This window comes from Aotus nancymaae, unplaced genomic scaffold, assembly GCF_030222135.1.
Source record: "Aotus nancymaae isolate 86718 unplaced genomic scaffold, 86718_ANA_hifiasm-v0.15.2.pri h1tg000040l, whole genome shotgun sequence".
Lineage (NCBI taxonomy): Eukaryota > Metazoa > Chordata > Mammalia > Primates > Aotidae > Aotus > Aotus nancymaae.
In genome coordinates, this window is record NW_026988454.1 from 127748792 (window position 1) to 127773413 (window position 24622).

The window sequence follows — 24622 nt, forward strand, 5'->3', positions numbered from 1 at the left end:
TACCTGTTCTAAATATAGCCTTCCTTTCCGGCAGCTGCAAGCACCTGGAGGAGCAGGCAGGCCCCCAGCAGAAAATTATTTGCTGTTACTAGCATTTCTGTTGATCAGTTGTGTACTGTCAGAGCTTGTTTCATGCTATGTTTATGTATAATTAAAAACAGCTCAGTGGATTCACTGGTTTATGGTTGGATTATGTTTAGAAACATGCAGTTTGGATTGTTGTATAGTGTGGGAAGTGGGGATGATGTCATTCGTTTGAGTAAGACCAGAAGAGAAGCAGTTAATGTAATTACCAACAATTTCCTTGATCTCTGTAATGAACACAGCTTACTGAAATGCTTTAGTGGCCCTTGGTTTCTGGCACTGATCAGCCAAGCTGACAATCACACGCTTCTGTTCAATTGGAAACTCTGGTTTATGTGCTTGGTAGTTCCTTCTGATGAAAGGGGATTTATGAGTAATTAAAAAGAACACCAACATTTACCAAATGATACTTCCAAAAAAGAAACTACAAGTGCCTCTTAAACATGTGAACATACTCAACCTCTCAAGATCTCACTGAGATACTATTTTTTGAACCTATTAATGGGAGAAATCAAAAATGTTAGAGAAACACCACTGATGAGCAAGTGGGGAAAATAGGCACACTCTTACATTCTTGGTGGAAGCATTAGTGTACAACTTTTATTGAGGGAAGTTTGGATATATTTATTAAAACCACGAACTCTGACCGAGCAGTATCACTTAATAGGACTTTATCTCACAGATGCACTTGCGTGTATATAAAACTATGTGTGCTTAAGCTTATTTATGGAAGAGTTAATGATTGGAAACTAATTCAAAAGTCGACTGGTTAAATGATAATCCATCTGTATAGTGGTTACATCTGTAAAAAACAGTGAGGAACCTCTATGTGCTAACACAGGGATGTCTTCAAGATAGAGTATTAACAGAATAAAGCAAAGGACGTTGTATATTATGCTACATTTTGTATAAAAAAGGAGGAAAACAAGATGGTTTATCATGTTTGCTTGAATGTGTGTAAGAAAGTTCTGGAAGGATATTTAAGAAAGTAATATTGACAGTTATGTCTGTGTGTGTTGAGGGAAAAAGATAATATGGTTTTCTTTGTGTGAAACTTTTCAAATTATATGCATGCATTATTTTATTTTAAAAAGTAGAGCTTCTGGTTGGACGCAGTGGCTCATGCCATTAATCCGAGCACTTTGGGAGGCTTAGGTGGGTGGATCACTTGAGCCTCAGGAGTTTGAGATCAGCCTGGGCAACATGGCAAAACCTCTCTCTCTCTCTCTTTTTTAATATTAAAAAATAATAATACAAAATAAAAAGTAGTGCTTCTTTGAATTCCATAGTTATACTCTGCTCTTGTAATTGATTTCTTTAGATGGGTAACAAGGGAGATTTCCTCATACTGTTGCTGATGTTACTAACGTTTGTTACTTTCTATGTGGGGAGAAAGTGATACAGAAATTTGTTGGTACTGGTGTTTTTCCTATTGTTCCTCAGCCAGAATACAAGACTTTAAAGACTTTCATACCAGGAGCCTCAGGTTCTGTGATAAACCCTAAGAAACAGGATTTTTCCTTTTGTTTAACAATTAGAATAATATCATCTGGATAGTACTGAAGTCTTTTGCCTTTTCTCTTTTTTTTTGTCTTGTAGGAACCTACAAGCAGCAATTGGCGCCTATTATGACTTTGAGAGCCCAAACATCAGTGTGCCCTCTATGTCCTTTGTTGAAGATGTCACCATAGGAGAAGGGGAGTCAATACCTCCTGATACTCAGTTTGTAAAAACATGGCGGATCCAGAATTCTGGTAAGTACAAAATGGGCAATTTTCCCTTGCCTAGTTTTCGTTTTCTTAATAGTAATGTTTTAAATTATGTATTAATAAGAATGTTTTAGCTTATATATATGACTGTGTAACTGGGAGCTTTTTCTTACACATGATATGTAGCATTTTCTTGTCCTGGTGTGATGACCAAGCATTAGTGAAGTATCTCCTGCTCTAAAGTAGGGAGAAGAATTTATGTCTCATGCTTCTAAGCCACCTATGACTTAATGGCATCTAAACACAATCCAATATTGGTTTGGTACTAGGAACTGGACTTGTATACGATGGAGTATTGTCTCCACCTGTACAGTTTTATTTCATCACTTTATTTCTGCTCTAGTTAATCTTCCAGTCATTTCCAGCAGGCTAGAGGAGGTATATCCTTGAATAGAACAAGGTAGTTGGAAAGAGCTGTGAGCATCTGTTCTTTTGAAAGCTCATTTTATTTATTTATTTATTTTTGCAGCCACAAGGATGATTCTCTCTGAAATTTATCTGAGACTTTAATGCCACTTTGAAAAATAGGGTAGGAAATATGGGAATTTGCTCAGAATGGGAGGCAGAGAAATTACTGCTTTTAAAAAAAGAATACAGGTTGCATGTGGTGGCTCACACACAGAATCCCAGCACTTTTTTTTTTTTGAGACAGCATCTTGCTCTGTTGCCCAGGCTGGAGTGCAGTGGTGTGATCATGGTTCACTACAGCCTTGACCTCCTGGGCTCAAGTGTTCCTCCTGCCTCAGCCTTCCGAGTAGCTGGGACCACAGACATGCACCACCATGCCAGCTAATTTTTTAATTGTAGAGATGGGAACTTCCTGTGTTGCCCAGGCTAATCTTGAACTCTTGGGCTCAAGCGATCCTCCCACTGCGGCCTCCCAAAGTGCTGAGATTACATATGTGTACACTGCACATGGCCTCCCAACACTTTTACAAGTCAAAGCAGGAGGATCACTTGAGCCCAGGAGTTTAAGACTAGCTTTAGCAACGTAATGAGATCCTGTCTCTACAAACACTAAAAAATAAAAAATAATAATAAATAATAAAAAAATGTATATATATACATAAGAAAAACATTGTTTTGATGTACTGCAGCCTTTTTTTAAGACAAACTAGAAATAAGTTAACCATAGGCTGAGTTTGGTGGCTCGCGCTTATAATCACAGCACTTTGGGAGACCGAGGTGAGGGGATCACTTGAGATCAGGAGTTCAAGACTAGTTTGGCCAACGTGATGAAACCCCATCTAAAATTACAAAATTTAGCAGGGTATGGTGGTAGGCTTCTTTAATCCCAGCTACTTGGGAGGCTGAGGTGGGAGAATTGCTTGAACCCAGGAGGTGGAGGTTTCAGTGAGCTGAAATCACGCCTCTGCACTCCAGCCTGGGCAATAGAGTGAGACTCTGTCTCAAAAAATAATAATAATAAAAAAGGAGTGCTCGCTTCGGCAGCACATGTACTAAAATTGGAATGATACAGAGATTAGCATGGCCCCTGTGCAAGAATGACATGCAAATTCGTGAAGCGTTCCATATATTTTTTTAAAAATTTTAAATAAATTAATTTAAAAAAAATAAGTTAACCATAGTTCTTTGAAAATAGTGTCTATATATGTGTCTAAACTTTTTTTTCAAGACAAGGTGTCACTCTGTCACTCAGGCTGTGGGTGCAGTGGTGCAATCTTGGCCTCCTGGGCTCAAGTGATCCTCTTGCCTTGGCCTCCTGAGTAGTTGGGATTACAGGTGTGAGCCACTACACTATGCCTGGCTAATTTTTAAAATTTTTTGTAGAAATGGGGTTTCATTATGTTGCTCAGGCTGTTCTCAAACTCCTGGGCTCACAAGATCCTCCTGCTCTGGCCTCCTAAAATGCTGAGATTACAGGCGTGAGCCACTGCACCTGGCCTTAAATTATTTTCTAATGACTTTTGGGGGCAGAGATTGGGTTTAGTATTTCTTGTCACATCTAATGATAATTTATGTTGACTGGCTGAGGGTATTCAAACTATCTTATTATTAATGAGAACTAGACAAATTCTGAGAGATGGAAAACTAGGCAAAAGAGAGTATTTAACTAAAAATATGTGGTTGTGGGGGTGCCCTGTCTAGCAAGTTAATTTGACGCGAGATAATTTAAAACTCTGGGGACTCAAATAAACCTGTAAAAGTGACCTTTTATTGACTTGGTTTACTTTTCGATTCTTTCCAGTTCAGTTCTTTATGATGGGGAGAGACTGGCTAGACTAGCCTTTTGTGTAAGAATGTACCAAATTGAATTGTTATTCTTAGTTTTTCTGGCTTATTTAGAAATAACTCTCCTTTGGAGGAAAGTTCAGTGTGTCATTGACCAAACACATAATCTGGACTGACCCAATGTTATAGATGACTCAGGAAACCTGTGACTTTGTCAAATTTTCATTCTCTCCCTTTCCTTTTTAGTTGTAGCAGTGGGGCACTGTTAGTTTGGGAGGTACATGGTAACAGAGGAAAATAGCCATATTTTCTATTTTTCTTGAAATTCTTGTTCAAAGTCTAATTTACTTTACTTTGCCTAATTTCTTTCTCACTTTGCTTAATTTTGCCTGCTTTTATAAATACTGACAATTTATTTTATAATAGCTTTTATTCATCATGTTTCTATTCTGAATTTAAAACCTGCTGATCAAAAATGCTTTTGGAGGCTGGGTGCAGTGGCTCAAGCCTGTAATCCCAGCACTTTGGGAGGTGAAGATGGGTAGATCACTTGAGGTCAAGAGTTCAAGACCCGCCTGGCAAACATGGCAAAATCACGTCTCTACTGAAAATACAAGACATTAGCTAGGCATGGTGTTGCACGCTTGTAGTCCCAGCTACTCAGGAGGCTGAGGCACAAGAATCACTTGAACCTGGGAAGCAGAGGTTGCAGCAGTGAGCCAAGATTGCACTCCAGCCTGGGCAATAGAGCCAGACTCTGTCTCAAAAACAAACAAACAAAAAGCTATCGGAACCTACCCGTGAGATTTTTTTTTTTTTTTAAGTAAATGAAGTTGTTTGGAAAGTGTGACTTACTCAAAAGTTTTATTTGTTTATTTTAAAGTGAAGCCAGTACCTTGTTTACTTATAGTAAAAACAGTGAAAATGGCCTGGCTTTCTGTGAGTTCTTCAGTGTTTTTAAATATTGAAAGTTGTTAGAGTACTGTTGAAATGTTTTAAATACCATCTTGTGGCAGACTAACCATTTTATATTTCAAAAAACCTCTTGATATATCTGCTTACTTACTAGACTGTTACTTGGGTTAATGGGGAGCTTGGGGTGGTTGATAGGTAATAGTTAGAATGTCAAATCAGAACCCCTAAAGCCTACCTTTTACGTTGACTTACAAAATTGGTGGGCCTGACTGCTTTTCCCTTCTGCTTTTGCTTTGTAACTTCAGTTTAAAGCAGCCTCTGAATCTCTTTCCTCCTTTAAAAGGGCATTCTTGTGCCTGAACAGGTCTTGAAAGGTTAGGTAGCAGTTGCTAGAAATTTTATCTTTTGAAGTGCTTTGCATAAATAGGTTTTCTTTTCTTCTGGAAGTTGTCCACTCAGCTGTAGAGTAGTTTTATATCTGTAAATTGGATGTTTTCCTTTTGGTTAAGGAGAATCTGTCCACCCATAACTGAGTAGCAGGCATGTTATTCGAGAGAGGAAGAACATACATGTGCACAAGTTCTTTGGCATCATCCTAATCTGGCCTAAGTTCTTTCTGTAAATATAGTAGTAACGTAAAAGTAGGGCAGGCCTTGGCTGTTTCTCCTCTGGCTGTCTTAATCTCATTCATAACCTCCCTAAGAAATAAGCACTCACTGAAAGAGCTACATAAATAACAATTTTCGGCCGGGCGCGGTGGCTCACGCCTATAATCCCAGCACTTTGGGAGGCCGAGGTGGGTGGATCACGAGGTCAAGAGATGAGACCATCCTGGTCAACAAGGTGAAACCCCGTCTCTACTAAAAATACAAAAAAATTAGCTTGGCATGGTGGCACGCGCCTGTAGTCCCAGCTACTCGGGAGGCTGAGGCAGAAGAATTGCTTGAACCCAGGAGGCGGAGGTTGCGGTGAGCCGAGATCGCGCCATTGCACTCCAGTCTGGGTAACAACAGCAAAACTCCGTCTCACAAAAAAATAAATAAATAACAATTTTCATGGTACTTTTGTCTTGTCCTGTTTTAGGCATGCTGAGCATTCAAATATACAACAGATGAGATTGATAGGAACTGCATGTAGTTGTCTGAATAGCTTTCTTGAAGAAGGCAAGATGTCACACACTGTTTAAAATTAAACTACTGGCCAGATGTGGTGGCTCAACTCTGTAATCCCATTACTTTGGGAGGCTGAGGCAGGCGGATCACCTGAGGTCAGGAGTTCAAGACCAGCCTGGCCAACATGGTGAAACCCCATTTCTACTAAAAATACAAAAAAATTAACGAGGCGTGGTGGTGGGCGCCTGTAATCCAAGCTACTCGGGAGGCTGAGGCAGGAGAATTGCATGAACTCGGGAGGTGGAGGTTGCAGTGAGCCGAGACTGCGCTACTACACTCCAGCCTGGGCAGCAGAGTGAGACTCCGTCTCAAAAATAAATCAATAAAAATAAATAAGTAAAATTAAACTCCTAATATTTTTTCAGTTCCTAGATTTAGACATGCAAAAACAGAACTGAGACATTTAATAACATAGATGCAGAATTCTGGGATTCAGACTTCTGTCACTGTAGAAGTATTGGAAACTTAGTAAACCTGAGCAGGAAACCTTGGGAGTTAAAGTGAAAATTTGAAGCTATCCCTCCAAAGATATGAGTAGACAGAATTCTCTTTACTAGTACCTAAAGCTTCTCAATTGTTATGCTACCATGCTCTGTTGTACAATTGTAGTGAATATTAAGCTGAGCATGTTATGATAACCCTAGTGTTTCTCTGACTTTGGTGAAATAGTTGCGATTGTCATATTAGAGGGTATCTTGGGCATATTGATCCAGAGTTGTCTTTATTTTTTGAACTTCATAGAAGTGAATGTAAAGGGATGGGAAGAGAACTTGAGAAAGAACAATTATTTCCCCCATTTTTCTTCTAGTGCCTTAAAATAGTTAGCTTTCTACATTTTTCTTCATATGATTCTAGAGAAGATAATTTCGCTTCTTTCATTCAACACATTTTATTATGTTCCAGTCACTTTATTAGGTACAAGGGAGAAATGGTCACAAGATTGATGAAGGTTTCTGCTTTCATGGAGCTTAATATGAAATGCAGTGTCCACACTTATAAGGGTTAAAAAGGAGATCATCATTAAGGTTTGTCTTCTGCATTGCTATTTGGATATTCCTTACTGTCTCCAGACTATTTCTGTAATTGTATATACTTAGTAAGTCCCAGGATTTCTGGGACTGTTGGACTTTTGATTTTTGTGATGCTCACTACCATCTCAAAATTGTAACATGACAGGTTTTTTTTGTTTGTTTGTTTTTGTTTTTGCTTTTACTTTTTATTTTAAAAAATAAAGTGATATTTTATATCTGGAGGATTACAGCCTTAATTATATAATCGATTGTGATACTTAACTAGGAACCTCATAAAACACAGATTAGTGTTTCTTTTCTTCTAGATAGAAATTTAGCCCCCATTAATCCAGTTTGCAACTGAGACTTAATTTGGAGCCCAGATCTATTATACTTCTCAAATTCAGATTTCAGGTATGCTTAGTATAGTCCAGACAAATCACAGGTATTTCCCTTCCTTCTATATCAAACATCAATACCTTTCCAGAGTTACCTGACCTAATAGTTGTGACTATAAGAACTATATGTATCATTGATAACACTCAGAAGGCAGATGATTGTTTTTTGATTTCATAGCCAGTGAACACTTCAGAGCTGTTGGTAGGTAAGTCTTCCAGTTTTTTTCCCAGAGGCTCTTTTAATACTCCACTGAGCATTTAGGTATCTGGAGTACCAAGAAGGGCAGGACCCTAGCCAAATGCTAATGTTTAATGTTACCCATTTAATGTTTTAGTGACTAACTCAGTTTCTCTGGAATATGGCAGCACTCCTTTTGCATAGCTAAGATGACCCAATCACCTCAGCTGCTATGGTTGTCTGCCCAGGAGAGCTAAGTCTTTTTCACACCGTCTTGGTTTACCTTATTTTCTTCTAAGTTCAAAATACAGGCGCATTCTTGGGTTTCATATAAACAGACATTATCTTGTTGCAGGTGTATGTGTAAGTGTGTATATGTGTGTATCTTAAAGAATAACTATGAATTCAGCCCCATGATAGTAGTATAATTTTTCTCTTGGATCTTGGTCTTTAAAGAGACTGACGTTTTCTGAGGTACTTTATGTCAGCTACTATTCTGCTTGTTGTAAGTCAAATGTGCTTTTGCCACGCCTTAGAAATGAAAAAGATAAATTGCACGTATTGTCAGTATCTCATCCACAACCTTTCCACCAGCAGTGGTTGCCCTCTATAGGGTTAACTTAGGGCATTTTGTTGGCAGATTTTTTTTAAAAGAAGGTATGCTAAAATATAGTGGCCACTGCTTTAGCTAGTACCCCTTAAGACCCAAGGAGCACAGAGTGTGCCATGCATAATGAAGCTGAGATCTCAGCAGTAGAACTCTGGTTGCCTTTCTCTGTCTAGTTCCTTTCCAGTAGTGAGCCATCAGGTATGTCAAAACTAGGCTCTTCCAGAGCAAGGAACTGAGGCAGCTTAGAGTACTGGTAGGAGAGAAATTGCAAGCACCCTCTGTTCTGAGAGTCCTACCATGTTCAGTTGTTCACAGTGATTTATTTTTATAATGAATATATGTATTCCAAAAAAAGATATATAGAGGTTTCTGTCTATAGTTAAAAAGGAGTATGTGAATTGCTGCATATTGGAGAGACTTTACAGGAAAGATCACATCTAGTCACTGTGTGGCTACCTATACTGCTTGACTAGTGGGAACTAGTCAATACATAGATTGGTCATGAATCAGTCACATGAAAATAGGTACACAAGAGTAGGTACTGGCTGGGCACCGTGGCTCACGCCTGTAATCCCAGCACTTTGGGAGGCCGAGGTGGGCAGATGACCTGAGGTCAGGAGTTCAAGACCAGCCTGGCCAACATGGTGAAACTACTAAAAATACAAAAATTAGCTGAGCGTGGTGGTGCATGCCTGTAATCCCAGCTACTCAGGAGGCTGAGGCAGAATTGTCTGAGCCCAGGAGACGGAGGTTGCAGTGAGCAGAGATTGCACCCTGCACTCAAGCCTGAGTGACAGAGTGAGACTCTGTCTCAAAAAAAAAAAAAGAATAGGTACCAAATAAGATCATTGACATTTCCGAAGGAGGAAAATTATTTCTACCAAAACCATTTCTCTGTATTGCCATTCCCAGTACCTCCACTGGTGTCATTGTTCCTGTGACCACAGTTCATTTATCATTCATGCTATCAGGGAGATCACCCCATTGTTTACATTTTACCACCACCTGAGGTCTAAACTTTTACTGCCTTTTCTATTCATGTGGTCTCTTGAGCTCTTGAGTGTTTTATAATTAGGGACCCCAGAAGAAAAATTATACCTCAGGCAAAAAGCAATTTTAAAATGAGAATAATACCATTGAAATTACTCCTTGTGTTTCATCCTCTTGTTTCTGTGAAAAAAACTGGCAACAATCAGTTTGTTAGTGAAAATGGACATGTGTTACCTTTTAGTAGAGAGAGCTATTCCCTGTGCTTCATCTCCATGGCTTTTCATGGACATAATTCTTAGGTTCTACAGATTCAGTGTGATTTGTGGCCTTCCCTGGGGTCCTGAAACACATGTTGTCTTGACAAACTGCCTTGCGTTTGCCTTATATGCTTCTTCATAGGGTTAAACTATTGGTCAGAGGTTGATGGTTCTGATAATTCTTCTTATCAGTTGTGTGAGACAATAATATGGCTCAGGTGTATGTGGTTAGGTTTATGTATGTATGTGAGACAAAGAAAGAGGCCTCTTCTACACAGTTTCATAATAAACTACACCCAGCATAGGACCATTGATTGCCTAACATTTTTTTCTTTTGCTTGAACTCAGGGGCAGAGGCCTGGCCTCCAGGGGTTTGTCTTAAATATGTCGGGGGAGACCAATTTGGACATGTGAACATGGTGATGGTGAGATCGCTAGAGCCCCAAGAGATTGCAGATGTCAGCGTCCAGATGTGCAGCCCCAGCAGAGCAGGAATGTATCAGGGACAGTGGCGGATGTGCACTGCTACAGGACTCTACTATGGAGGTGAGTATGTCCTTGTGCAGCCCAGGGTGAAGGAATTAAGGTAACATCTTACAACATCCCCAGTGTTGCTCACAGAACCTGTCAAATTGTTTAATAGGGCACGGCCTCTTTTTAACAGTCACCCCATGCAGGTAAATGATTTGCATTTTATGACTAATTGATTTAGTCTAGTGCTCTTTCTTTTATTCTAGGAATATAAGTATAATTTAGTGCCCTGTACGAGGTATTATATTTTGCATTCCAAATAAATATTTAGTAGTGTTGTTGTTTTTATTATATAAACTGGTAGATGCTATAATAATACTGAAGGCAGTACTTGTTCTCAAAGTCTCTAGACACAAGTCATACAAAACAGATAATGCACAAAATGTGCATACTTCTTCCAACCTACTTGTCAAACTGCTAACATATCTCACTCCCTTCCTTTATTGCCAAACTTTTTGAGCAGTGATCTATACTCACTGTCTCTTCTTTCACATTTTCCATTTACTCTTCAACCCAATTTATTTTTTATCCACTCCCCACTCCAGTGAAAGTTAATCAGTGACTACCCTGTTTCCAAATCCAGTAGCCTCTTTACAGTCTTCATACCAGTTGACCTTTTAATGATCATTTGGTACCATACTACAAATGTTTTTTGAAATGTGTACCTCTTAGAGTCATATGACACCTCTCCTGTTTTTCTTTTTCTTCTCTGAATGTTATTTCTCTGTCTCTGTCTATTCTCAACTTTACCCTGGAATTCCTAGATTCTCAGTTGGGCCCCATTCATGCTTGGTGACCTCATCCAGCTATGTGGCTTCAGCTATCACCAGTATACCATACACAGTGATGCTCAAATTAATATCTAGAGCTGTGGCCTCTTTTCAGAACCCCACACCCATGTTTTGATTCCTTATGGCAGATTTTTTAACATCTTCTGAACGTAATTTGTATCTTTTGGGCATGGTAGCACATGCCTATAATCCCAGCACTTTGGGAGGCTGAGGTGAGAGGATCATGAACCCAAGGGGCTCAAGATCAGCCTGGGCAAAACAGGGAGATCCTGTCTCTACAAAAAATACAAATAAATTAGTCAGGCATGGTGGTGTGAGCCTGTAGTTGCAGCTACTTGCAAGGTTGATGTGGGAGAATTGCTTGAGCCCAGGAGGTCGAGGTTGCAGTGAACCATGATCATGCCACTGCACTCCAGTCTGGATGACGGAGTGAGTCCCTGTCTCAAAAAAACAGAACAAAATTAACCTTATATCCTTCTCGTTGGCAACCCACTGAGATAATCAGGTCAGAAACCTAGGAACCATCATTTGTTCTGTCATTCCTAATCACAAACAGATTCCTGTTGGTTCCACTATATCCTGTTCTCTGGAGATCAAAAACAAATAAATAGTAAATAGTACTTGCCCTCAGGGAGCTCTTAACTGGAATCATGGCCTATAGGCCAGTAGGACCTTTGGAGTTATTTCTAGATGTCCTAGAATTAATGATCTCATATATGTTTTTGGAGCCAGTGGCAACTTTAGAAATGTTAATATTAGAAAGAGTCTCATAGTGCTTATGTGACATCATTCTTTGCCGAAAGCCTTTGTACCTACTGTAATGAAGTCAAACTCCTTGGCACAGGGTATAAAGCTCACGATCTGGCCTGGCCTCATTTTCACTCCCATCTTCAGTCATCTCCTAACTCCCCCACAGTCAGTCCCCAAAGATGCCATGTGCTTTCACTTCTCCATGCCCTTGCTCATTTCTCTCATTACCTGACATATCCTTTTCTTTCATCAAACTGCTGCTCATCCTCAAGGCCCTGCCTGAGTCACCTTTCCTCCTTCCTTTCTCCCGTCTTGCCTACTTTCCTCACTACCCTAAGAAAATTTATCCCTCCTCCTTCATTAATATTATGCACATGCTTATTATTATATTTAACACATTGTATATTAGGTACTTGTTTTGCTGATCCTTTTCTCCTACTAAATTGTGAACTCTGTATAATAATTGAATAATCACATATCAAAATGCAGAGAGATTATTTGTCCCTTCCCTGTAAGACTCCATTTTCAGGCAGTGTCTGTTAAGAGTTCCCTTGACCTGCGGTGGGAAGTTGTTTCTCCCATTCTGAGCTCCTTTACATTAGCTCTTCACATCTCACTCCCTTGTTGCTTCTCTTGGCACTTTTACCTCTTTCTACCCATTTAATATGATAAGTGTTTCATGTCACCTTTAAAACTGAAGGTGACATGTCTGATTTATCTTTGTAACTCTCAAAAATGTTGAGCTCAGTGCAGAATGGAGAGTGGCTACTTAGTAAATTTTAAAAACGAATGTCACCATTTTTTTTTTTTTTTTTTGAGACGGAGTTTCACTCTTGTTACCCAGGCTGGAGTGCAATGACGCGATCTCGACTCACCGCAACCTCCGCCTCCTGGGTTCAGGCAATTCTCCTGCCTCAGCCTCCTGAGTAGCTGGGATTACAGGCACGCGCCACCATGCCCAGCTAATTTTTTGTATTTTTAGTAGAGACGGGGTTTCACCATGTTGACCAGGATGGTCTCGATCTCTTGACCTCGTGATCCACCCGCCTCGGCCTCCCAAAGTGCTGGGATTACAGGCGTGAGCCATCGCGCCCGGCCCGAATGTCACCATTTTTAAGGGGAGAGGAAGACAATATACATGACTTTTAAAAAATCCCTTTGATGAAAAAATACTACTTCTCAGTGTTCCCTAGTGGTTAAGAAATCTAGTTTTGTTTTATGTGTGTGTTTTTTAGTGTTAAATTTAAAATAATTATCATTCTGTGGCATACTACATTTTATACTCGTAACAGCCCTCTCAAATTCAAAAGTAGGTGGAGTATAAATATGAGGGGACTTTAAAAAATCATGGAAAAATGGAATTAAAAGATAAAAGTAAAGGTCCAGGCACAGTGGCTCAAGCCTGTAATCCCAGCACTTTGGGAGGCTGAGACGGGAAGATCACTTGAGATCAGGAGTTCAAGACTAGCCTGGCCAACATAGTGAAACCCCATCTCTACTAAAAAAACAAAAAGTAGGTGGGTGTGGTGGCTCACACCTGTAATCCCAGCTACTCGAGAGGGTGAGGCAGGAGAATCGTTTGAACCTGAGAGGGGGAGGTTGGCATGAGCTGAGATCGCACCACTGCACTCCAGCCTGTCACCACTGTCTCTGTCACCACTGTCTCCAGGGTGACAGAGAGAGGCTAAATATTTATAAATATATATGATAAAAAATAAGATATATAAACTTTATTTCTCAAAGTAAGCTTCATCAAGTTCAAGACACTTTTGTAAGTGATGATAACAGCTATTTAATCCATCCCCAAAGAACTGAGAGTCCTAGAAATTTGAACATATAAATGCAGGGTTTTATACATTATTAACTGAAGAAAACTTGGTGTCCAGTAAAGACTTTAAGACTAGGAAACAAAAAGAAAGTAGAAGGAACCAAATCAGGACTGTAAGGTGGATACCTAATGATTTTCCATGGAAACTGTTAGAAAATTGCCTGTGTTTGATGAGAGGAATGAGCAGGAGCTTGTCATAGTGAAGAGCTTTTTCGGCTAAAGCTTTGGCTAACTTTCTCAAAACTAATATACACGCACACTTTTTTTTTTGAGATGTAGTCTTGCTCTTACCTCCCAAGCTGGAGTGCAGTGGGATGATCCCAGCTCACTGCAACATCTGCCTCCCAAGTTCAAGCGATTCTCCTGCCTCAGCCTCCCGAGTAGCTGGGATCACAGGCACCCGCCACCATGCCTGGCTAATTTTTTTGTATTTTAGTAGAGATGGAGTCTCACCATATTGGCCAGGCTGGTCTCAAACTCCTGACCTCAGGAGTTTGATCTGTCCACCTTGGCCTCCCAAAGTGCTGAGATTACGGACATGAGCCACTGTGCCTGGCCTCTCTCTCCTCTCTCTCTCTTTCTTTTTTTTTTTCCTTGGTCACCCAGGCTGGAATGCAGTGGAATGATCATAGCTCACTGCAGCCTTGAAGTCCTGGGTTTAAGCGATCCTCTTGCCTCAGCCTCCCAAGTTAGCTGAAACTACAGGCATGTGCCATCACGCCTAGCTTTTTTTTTTTGGTAGAGGCAGGACCTCCCTATGTTGTCCAGGTTGGTCTCAGTTCCTGGACTCAAGTGGTCCTCCTGCCTCAGTCTCCTAAAGTGTTGGGATTACAGGTGTGAGCCACTGTGCCCAGCTCTCAAAACACTATTATCATTTTTTGGCCCCCTAGAAAGTTGACAAGCAAAATACCCTGAGCATCCAAAAAAAATTGTTGCCATGACCTTTGCTCTTGACTGGTCCACTTTTGCTTTGACTGACCCACTTCCACCTCTTGGTAGCCATTGCTTTGATTGTGTTTTGCCTTTAAGATTCCACTGGTAAAGCCGTGTTTCATCTCCCGTTACAGGTATTTGAGAAATACTTCAGGATCTTGATCCCACTTGCTTAAGATTTTCATTGAAAGCTCTGTTCTTGTTTGCAGCTAATCTGGGTTCAATAATTTTGGCACCCAATGATTGGAAAGTTCGCTCAACTTTAATTTTTACTCAGAACTGTGTAAGCCGAATCAGTTGAGATGTCTGTGGTGTTACTGTTGTTTCTGCTATTAATCGTTGGCTGTTCTTCAATCAGAGCATAGACAAGATTAATTTTTTTCCTCCAAAATTAATGTGGATGGTCCGCTGCTATGGGCGTCTTCAGTGTCATCTTGTTCCTTCTTAAAACAGGTTATCCATTTGTAAACTGCTGATTTCTTTGGGGCACTGTCACCATGAACTTTTTGTAAAGCATCAGTGATCTTCCATAGTGGATTCAAACTTCACTATGAATTAGATGTTTGCCCTTGCTTCAATTTTAGCAAAATTCATATTGCTCTGATAGGGGTTCTTTTTAAACTGATGTCTTGTCTTTAGTGCCTCAAACTAGATGCTGTTCAGATTTATTATAACAAGTTAGTATGAGTTTATTTTGATGCTAAAAAAAAAAGTTGAGATCCATGCATAGCTTTTTCATAATACTTGTTTTCCATGAATTTTTTTTTCTTTTTTAAAAAAATTTAATTCTGTGCTTACCATGAACTTTTTGAATATGCTTTGTATACTAGCTTTGGGGTAAAAACTTTAAAATTTTAACTTAAAACCCTTAATTTTAACTTAAAAACCCTTTCTTAGTTTTATAGTCTGTAAGTTGTTTCTCAGGACTTGTAGAATCTAATGCATTCAAGGGATTTTAATAATTCATCTGATTTTGTAGTTTTCAAGCATTTTTATTAAGCTATAGAACCTTTTCCTTGATAGAAGTATATATGAATGCCTCCTTGTAAAATGGGAAAGGATAAAAATGAAATGTTTTATTGAATTGGGGGCTTCCTTGGCCTAATTTTCCCTGTCATTTTGTGTCTGGGATGACCTCTGGAGCTTTGTGGGGGTATGGTTTGCCAACCTTTATCTGCTCCAGTGAAGAGTTTAATTCCATTTTGTAAAGTATTGTATTTCATTGAATCTAAATTATTATTGGTTGTAAAACATCTCCTAGTATCAGAAATGTTACATGACTTAACAGAAAGTGAATAGATTATGTATAAAACCACGGCCATGAGCACATGGAGAAAAATGAACTGTTGTAATAGCCATGATTGGTTCACTCGGCTTACTAGCTTATTGAGTGTAATATAGTGGTAAGAGTGTGGACTGTGGGACTCTGTTGCCTGGGCACAAACTTGGACAGATTAGGTAACTTCTCTGGACCTCATCTTTGTGTTTTAACAACAAAAGATTGCTTTTTGGAGATTTCTGGTTTTGGTGGGGTAGTTGCTTCTGTAATCTTTAGATGGTCTTCTTTAGAAATAATGTACTCCCTTTATTTTTATAGATTGTTTCAGTTCATGTTTCCTCTTAAAGAATTTTTGCTCTATGCAGTCATTTACAGGTCTCCTGTAAAAGGTCTCCTCCACCCCATTTCAGCTTGGTAGTGCTCTCTGAGTTTTTCAGCATGTTGTGTGGACACTTCTTCACTGTGTGGTGCATATTACAAGACCTTCAGCCTCCTCCCACTAAGGAGCTGTAGCTTCACCTATTTATCTTGAAAACAAACACTGTCCCTACTACATAAATTTCTAGCTCACTTGGTCCAAGACTAATAAGTATCTGATTTTTGGCAGATTTATTTTCAAGCCCTAGCATTTTATCTTTTTTTCACCCGACTTTGATACCCCTCTCCACTCTACCCCACCAGAGGATTAGCTTCTTAGCTTTTATCTGAGTAGCAAATACTAGCTAATAGTAGAAAGTACTAACAAATTCTAGTACTTACTATTTGTCAGGTATTATTTTGGGCTTTTTACATATATTACCTTATGAAATATTAGCTGCATTTTATGTATGAGGAAACTAAAGACCAGAGAGGCTTAAGGTCTAGTAAAAGTAGTAAATTAGTTACAAATTATAGTTATAAATTAACAAAAGTAATTTTATTATCTTTGTCATTAATTTGGCTATCACTACTCTCTGGGGTTCAGAAGGAAACTTTGGTTCTAGGGTATTAATACTTGCTAGAGTTTAGTGAGGGTGGAGTGTATGATCCCCAAGTCCTCTCTCCACTTCCAGAGTGAGTGGTCATTGGGGTGGAGTTGAGATTGGCAGGGCTATTCTTAGGTAGTTGGGTGTCAGTTTTCCTCAGAGAGTTCCTGCCTGCTAGAAGATACTCAGTTCTATAGGACATTGGACTCTGGGCAAAGAGTAAGCAGCATGAGTAATTGTGCCTCTTTTAGCCTGGATACCAATAATAACATACTTCATCTCTTCCTAGCAGAGTACCTTCTTCCAGAATTCCAAAGGAGAGATTTATCCTGTACCATGATGATTTGTTTCCTCTAAGAGTCCTAGTTGTGAAATAAGCTAAGGTCAAGTTGATAGTCTGGTTATCTTGTACTGATGAGGTATTCCACTACTTGAAGTAGTTCTTGTTAAATTACCTCACATGGGTCCCTAGGGACATTTCACAAGTTGAGTAAATAGCCTATGCATTATTCATTTGGTTTCTCAGAGTTTAGAAATGAAGTTCCTCTTATGAAGGTCCTAAACCACAATATGTTTCATATGTTGGGAAACTTTTGGGTACTTTGTTTAAGCTACACTGTTTATTTCCCAAGACCTTTGTAAGTTCTTCCTTTAGTTTCTCCATTTTATAGCATGTTCTCCCTAATCAGGTAATGTGAGGCTTTCTTTCCTTATTTCTCACTTATATTTTAGTTAACATCATGTTACAAAAGAAGCTGTGGTTTCATACAAACTTCTTCATGCTAGAATCCATGATGTCTTCTACTTACATGCTTTTCTGCCTGACATTTCTCCCAGTTTTCTTGCCCTCTTGCCTTTTAACCCTACCTTTAGAACATTATTCTTTTATGTTGAACTCAAAAAGGCTTCATCTGCTTCTAGAAAACCCTCCATAAGATGCTCACTGTATCAATTCTGAGCTCTAGAATTCTCTAATACCAGAAATAAGAGTAGCCCTTGAAATAAGATTTCATTTTTGAATTTTTTTTTTTTTCTTTTTTGAGAGAGGGTCTTGCTCTTTCACCTAGGCTGGAGTGCAGTGGTGTGATCACGGCTCATTACAGCCTTGACCTTCTGGGCTCAAGCAGTCCTCCTGTCTCAGCCTCCCAAGTAGCTGGGACCACAGGCATGGTTTTTTGTTTTTGTTTTTTAGAGATAGGGTTTTGTCAGGTTGCCCAGGCTGGTCTTGAATTCCTAGGCTCAAGCCATCCTCCCACCTTGACCTCCCAAAGTGCTGGGATTACAGGCATGAGCCACAGCACCCTGCCAAATTTCATTTCGATAACAGAAGTGCTAGCCTAAGCTGTGACTTGTATGGACAATGTTTTAGAATGAACATTTCAAAATGTAAATGAGATCTGAAATTTTAAAATACTGTGTTATGAGGCTATTTCATCTTTGAAGAAGGAAACCTGCCATTGGTTGCACTGCCACTAGGTGGTGGTGATTGTTTGGTGGTCATTTCCAGATAGTTCTGTGTGAGTCAAAGGCTGGGCATGGTGGCTCACGCCTATAATCCTAGCACTTTGGGAGGCCGAGGCGGGTGGATTGCCTGAGCCTAGGAGCCCAAGACCAGCCTGGGCAACATGGTGAAGCTCCATCTGTACCAAAAATACAACAAATTAGCCAGGCATGGTGGCACACATCTGTAATCTCAGCTACTTGGGAATCTGAGGTGGGAGGACCGCTTGAGCCTGAGAGGCGGAGATTGCAGTGAGTTAAGATTGCTTCACTGCAGGCCAACCTGGGTGACAGAGTGAGACCCGGTTTCAGCAATAACAACGGCAATGTGAAATGGCTGTACTGTTCAAATTAACCTCTAAAATGCATATGTGTGGCTCTTGAACCTTCTAAGGGCCATGAAAAATTTAAAAATAGGTTGAAACAGTGATCCTTTTGTAAAGTATAGTAATTAAGATATTCCATGTCCAGGCAGTAAAGCATCAAATGTTTTCACTGCCTTGTCACTTGGCTGTGAGTAGTGTTAATGTGTGCTAATTAGTTAGTGCTAATGATGTTTACTTTATAATTAATTTTCTTACTCCTCAGCACACCACACACATATATAGAAAAGGATTTGGTAGAGGGCAAAAATATAATTTGAAAGCTGCACCTTTTTTACTCAGGGTAGCCAGAGCCCTTCTATTAAACAGGAGCGTCTTTAATCGGAAATATTGGATTCCAGAAATTCTGAATTTAGGAAGTAGTGATATTTCCTTAAAGATTTTTTAAAATCAAGTGGAATTCTGTATTAAAATACTAGCATACTTACTGTTAAAAGGAAAATAAATAGTTGTAAACCGTTGACCATTTTAACGATGATATCAGCATAATTTGTATCTTAATATAATCCTTAACTTTTTTGTATATATATGTTAGTAAGGACTATAGCTTAGGCTCGATCTAGTTAAACTGTTTTACTTAGTTAGGGAATATAACCCTATCAGAGTAAAACATTTGCAAATAGAACTTACTGCACTTCCCTAATTCTGAAGTGACGGTGGTTTTAATATGCATCCTTAGTTTAATGATTACTTTCCTTGCAGGAGAGAGAGGTAGAGCCACTACCATATTAAAAGAACACATTAGGGCCGGGCGCGGTGGCTCACGCCTGTAATCCCAGCACTTTGGGAGGCTGAGGCGGGTGGATCACGAGGTCAAGAGATCGAGACCATCCTGGTCAACATGGTGAAACCCCGTCTCTACTAAAAATACAAAAAATTAGCTGGGCATGGTGGCACGTGCCTGTAATCCCAGCTACTCAGGAGGCTGAGGCAGGAGAATTGCCTGAACCCAGAAGGCGGAGGTTGCGGTGAGCCGAGATCGCGCCATTGCACTCCAGCCTGGGTAACAAGAGCGAAACTCCGTCTCAAAAAAAAAAAATAATAAGAACACATTAATTATACGATTCATCTTGATTTCAGATATGTTAAAAATGAGGAAAAAATAATACTTAAAAATTAAATATGTTTTCCCTTCAGAAAAAATACATTTACATATATGCTGAAACCATTTCAGGTAAGAAATTCTTAAGAAGGTTTCACTAAATTGTTGTGCCACGGGAGTTTTTAGTAAGTTTCATTTTGTACACTTGCCCCTAGATCAGAGTAGAACATGTTTCTTTTAATTAAGGAAGTAAGCATAATTGACTTTTATTCAAATAATCACTGTATGCTATAAAACTAATGTGTGGTGCTTTTTTTTTTTAACAGAATGATGACTGGCATCTTAAACAATGTATAGGTCTTTTAAACTTTTATCTAATAACTTAGTTTTTGATGCAGTTTATATTCTTTAATTACTGCTCAGAATGTAGTCATAACTTCATTCTTAGAAACCTCACATTAGCCTTATAGTTAAAGGTGAGGATCTTTGAAGAGGATAATCTCTTATTGAAAAGCAAGTTGTATTCTGTTCCTGTAATGATGGTTTGACACCAGCCTCATAATGCTCTAATGGGTTTTACCTTGAAATGGCAAGGATATTTTTCAGTTAGAAATTAGTTTGTTCTGTGTAATTTTCATTTTTGAAGAAAAAAAAAACTAGTTTCTTTAGCTTTGCCTTTTTCTCCTTGTTAAAGAGTTTACAGTTTCCTTGACTTATAAAGGGAATGTCAGCATTGGACATTCAGCCCCAGTGAGGAATGTTGTGTGCCTGTTGGCCTCTGGGTTTTTTTTTTTCTTTTTTTGTGAGATAGAGTGTCTCACTCTATCACTCAGGCTGGATAGTGTCATGACTTAGCTCACTGTAGCCTTGAACTCCTGGGCTCAAGCAATCCTCCCGCCTCAGTCTGCTGGGACTACATACCTGGCTAATATTTTTAAAACCTTATTTTGTGGAGCTGGGGGGGTCTCACTATGTTGCCAGGGTTGGTCTCTAAATTCCTGGCCTCAAGCGATTCTTCCTATTCGCCTCCCAAAGTGCTGGGGTTACAGGTGTGAACCACTATGGCCAGTCTGGATTTTGCTTTGTAGTAACAAATGTCCTTTCAGTTTTCTCTTAAGATTTCTAGGCCCGGCCTGGTGACTCATGCCTATAATTCCAGCACTTTGGGAGGCCGAGGCGGGCAGATCAGCAGAGGTCAGGAGTTTAAGACCATCCTGTCCAACATGGTGAAACCCTGTCTCTGCAAAAATACAAAAATTAGCCAGGCATGATGGCAGGTGCCTCTAATTCCAGCTACTCAGGAGACGGAGGCAGGAGAACCGCTTGAACCCAGGAGGTCAGTAGGCAGAGGTTGCAGTGAGCCAAGATTGTGCCATTGCACTCTAGCCTGAGTGACAGAGTGAAACTCCTTCTCAAAAAAAAAAAAAAGATTTCTAAGAGTTTTTTTTTTTTTTCTGCCTTGACCTCCCAGGCTCAGGCGATTCTCCCACCTCAACCTCGCTAGTAGCTGGGAATACAGGTGCACGCCATTGCACCCAGCTGATTTGTATTTTTAGTACAGACAGGGTTTCGCTGTGTTGTCCAGGGTGGTCTCAATCTGCTGGACTCATGCAATCCACCTGCCTTGGCCTCCCAGAGTGCTGGTATTACAAATGTAATGCCAGCCACTGTGCCCGTCCACATTTCTAAGAGTTTTGCTTGTAGTTTGTTTTGACATGATCTTGAAAGCAGTTTAATTCTAAAGTGGGTTTGGTTTTGGCTCAGTAGCTTTCACAGTCATTTTTACTTTTTATTTTCATAATTTCTCTTATATATATAGAAATCAGAAGTGATTACAAAAGTAAATTTTATTTCTGACCTGAGCCTTATTTGAGGACTTTAAAAAGTGTTTAGTAATACATTTTTTTAAATTGAATGTAACCAAGATATTATCATTTCAACATATGACTCTAGCTGCATTCCAAGTACTCAATAGCAACATGTGGCTAGTGGCCTCCGCTTTTGGACAGTGCAGCTCTGTAGATGCTGGCTGATATGTTGTACCAATTTTTTTTTTCTGTAAGAAGTTTTATAGAATTGGTATTCTTCTAAAGAATTTTCCAGTAAAACCATTCAAACGTGGTTAGGTTTTCAATTACTAGTTCAATTTATTTTCATAGTTATAGGTCTATGCAGGTAATCTATTTCATCTTGAGTGACGTTGGGAAATTTCAAGGAGTTTGTCCTTTTCATCTAGGTTGTTGAATTTATGTTCGTAGAGTTTGTAGTATCATCTTAGTATCCTTTTAACAGCTATGTTTGATAATAATTCCTTCTTTCATTCTTGATATTTTGTGTCTCTTCTCTTTTTCTTTCTTTTGATAGATTTCCCAATTTTAATTCGTCTTTGCAAAGAATCAGTTTTTGGTTTTATTGATTTTTCTCGATTCTGTGTTCAATTATATGGATTTCTGCTCTTAATTTTATTAATTCCTTCTTGATTTATTTTCTAGTTTCTTAAGGTAGAAACTGAGATCATTGCTTTGAGACCTTCCTTCATTTATAATATAGGTGTTTAGTACTATAAATTTTCCTCTAAATGTTGCTTTTAGTTGAAATCCACAACTTTTGAAATGTATTTTTGTTTGTTTGTTTTTTTAATTTTAGACACTGCAGTGAATGCAGAAATGTATTTTTGTTTTCATTCAGCTCAAAATATCTTCTAATTTCCCTTGAGACTTACTATTTGACCTATAGATTATACAGAAGTGTGTTGTTTAATTTTCAAACATTTGGAAATTTTTATCTTGTTTAATGGTTCCTTTTTATAAATATATTTTTAATTTTTATTTCTACTTTTACTCTGTAGAGATGGAGGCTTGCTACTTTGTCTAGGCTGGTCTCAAACTCCTGGGCTCAAGTGATCCTTTTGCCTCAGCCTCCCAAAGCGCTGGTATTACAGGCATGCGCTCCCAGCCTTGTTAATAGTTTCTACTTTAATTCCATTGTGGTCAGAGAACATCCTTTGCATGATTTCATTTCCTCCTTCCTCCTCCTCCTCCCTCCTCCTCCTCCGTCCTCCCCTGCTCCCTCCTTTTCCCCTCTCTCGCTCCCTCCCTCTTCCCCTCCCTCTTCCCCTCCCTCCATCTTTCCCTTTTTCCCCTCTTTTCTTTTTTCTTTTCTTTCTGTTCTTTTCTCCCTTTCCTCCCCTCCCTCTCCCCATCTTCTTTTTTCTCTTCTCATATCTATCTCTTCTCTCTTTTTTTTTTTTTTGTGGTGGAATCTTGCTCTCTCGCCAGGCTGAAGTGCAGTGGTGCAGTCTCGGCTCACTACAGCCTCCACCTCCTGAGTTCAAGCAATTCTTCCACCTCAGCCTCCCGAGTAGCTTGGACCACAGGCGCGTGCCACCACGCCCGGCTAATTTTTGTATTTTTAGTAGAGATGGGGTTTCACCATGGCCAGGATGGTCTTGATCTCTTGACCTCGTGATCCGCCCACTTCGGCCTCCCAAAGTGCTGGGATTACAGGCGTGAGTCACCACACCCGGCCTCTTCTCTTCTTTTTGACAGGGTTTCACTCTGCCAAGCTTCCCAAGTAACTGTCTTGTTTTTTACTTTTTGTAGAGACAGGGTATTACTTTGTTGCCCAGGTTGGTCTCAACCTACTGGCTTCAAGCAGTCCTCCCACATTGGCCTCCCAAAGTTCTGGGATTACAGACATGAGCTACCACACTGGCTGACTTAATTTATTAAGGTGTTTATGACCCAGGACATGTTGTCTATCTTGGTGAATATTCTGTGTGTCCTTCAAAAGCATGTGTATTTTGGTTTGTTGGGTTGAATGTTCTGTAAATGTCAGTTTGATCCGATTGGTTGATTTTGTTGTTCAGTTCCTTTATATCTGTTGATTTTTTTTTTTTTTGTCGTTTATTAGTTCTTTCTATTACTGAGAAAAGAGTGTTGAAGGGTCCAACTACAATTGTGGATTTGTGTTGTTCCTTTTTTTCTCCTTTCAGTTATTAGTTTTTAATTCATGTGTTTTGAAGCTCTGTTGTTATAGGCATAACACATTAGGATTATCCTTTAGGTAAATTACCCATTTATTAATGTGTAATATCTCTTCCCTGATAATTTTCTTTGCTCTGAAGACTACTTTGATACTAGTATAGCCACTTTCACTTTCTTTTGACTAGTGTTTACAAGGTCTTTCTCCATCTTTTAACTTTAAACCTATATATATCATTTTATTTGGAGTTTCTTATAGATAGCATGTAGTTGGATCTTTTTTTCCGCTCCATTCTGACAATCTCTGTTTTCTAATTGGTATGTTTAGGCCATTCACATTTAATATAATTATTGAAAGATTTGAATTTAGTTTTACCACTTTATTATACATTTTGTTCTCTTAGTTGAAGACTTAAATCAGTCACATTGCTAAACTTACAAGTTACTTGTGATTAAATTTTTTAAAAAATGTATTTCCTTTGATAAGAAATACATGATTTATTATAGAAAATAAAGTCTAAAGAGAAAAGGAAACATTTGTTCTGCCATCCAAGTATAAACACTTTTTTTTTTTTTTTTTGATGGAGTCTCACTCTGTCGCCCAGGCTGGAGTGCAGTGGTATGATCTCAGCTCACTGCAACCTCCACCTCTCAGGTTCAAGCAATTCTCCTGTCTCAGCCTCCCGAGTAGCTGGGACTACAGGCATGTGCCACCACACTTGGCTGATTTTTGTATTTTGAGTAGAGACAGGGTTTCACCGTGTTGGTCAGGCTGGTCTCGAACTCCTGACCTCAAATGATCCATCCCCTTCAACCTCCTAAAGTGCTGGGATTACAGGCATGATCGATCGCACCTGGCCTAAGCACTATTAATGTATTCTTCTCCACATAGTTTTCAAAAGTCCATGTATTAAAAGCAAAAACTTTTTTGTAGTTAAAATATGGTATTCTGCTATGTATCCTTATGTGACCTACTTTTTTCTCCCATTCACTAATGTTTTAGAACTTCCTTCCCTTAACATTAAATGCTTTCAAAAACACAATTTTTAGTAATTCCATAC

General features: G+C 39.2%; 1 protein-coding gene and 1 non-coding gene across 5 annotated transcripts in view; both read left to right on the forward strand.

Moving 5' to 3' along the window:
* ILRUN (inflammation and lipid regulator with UBA-like and NBR1-like domains) overlaps positions 1-24622 on the forward strand; it is a 109227-nt gene that overhangs the window by 42815 nt on the left and 41790 nt on the right. For 3 of the 4 annotated variants that reach the window (XM_012461634.3, XM_064361145.1, XM_021665579.2), the window contains exons 2-3: positions 1684-1838; positions 9925-10122. In XM_012461634.3, coding sequence (XP_012317057.1) covers positions 1684-1838; positions 9925-10122 — 353 coding nt within the window. The remainder of the gene's footprint in view (positions 1-1683; positions 1839-9924; positions 10123-24622) is intronic. The other variant, XM_012461635.3, reaches the window with a different exon arrangement.
* On the forward strand, positions 3290-3393 carry LOC135268501 (U6 spliceosomal RNA). The gene has a single exon (XR_010336816.1). It is a non-coding gene; the product is annotated as a U6 spliceosomal RNA (small nuclear RNA).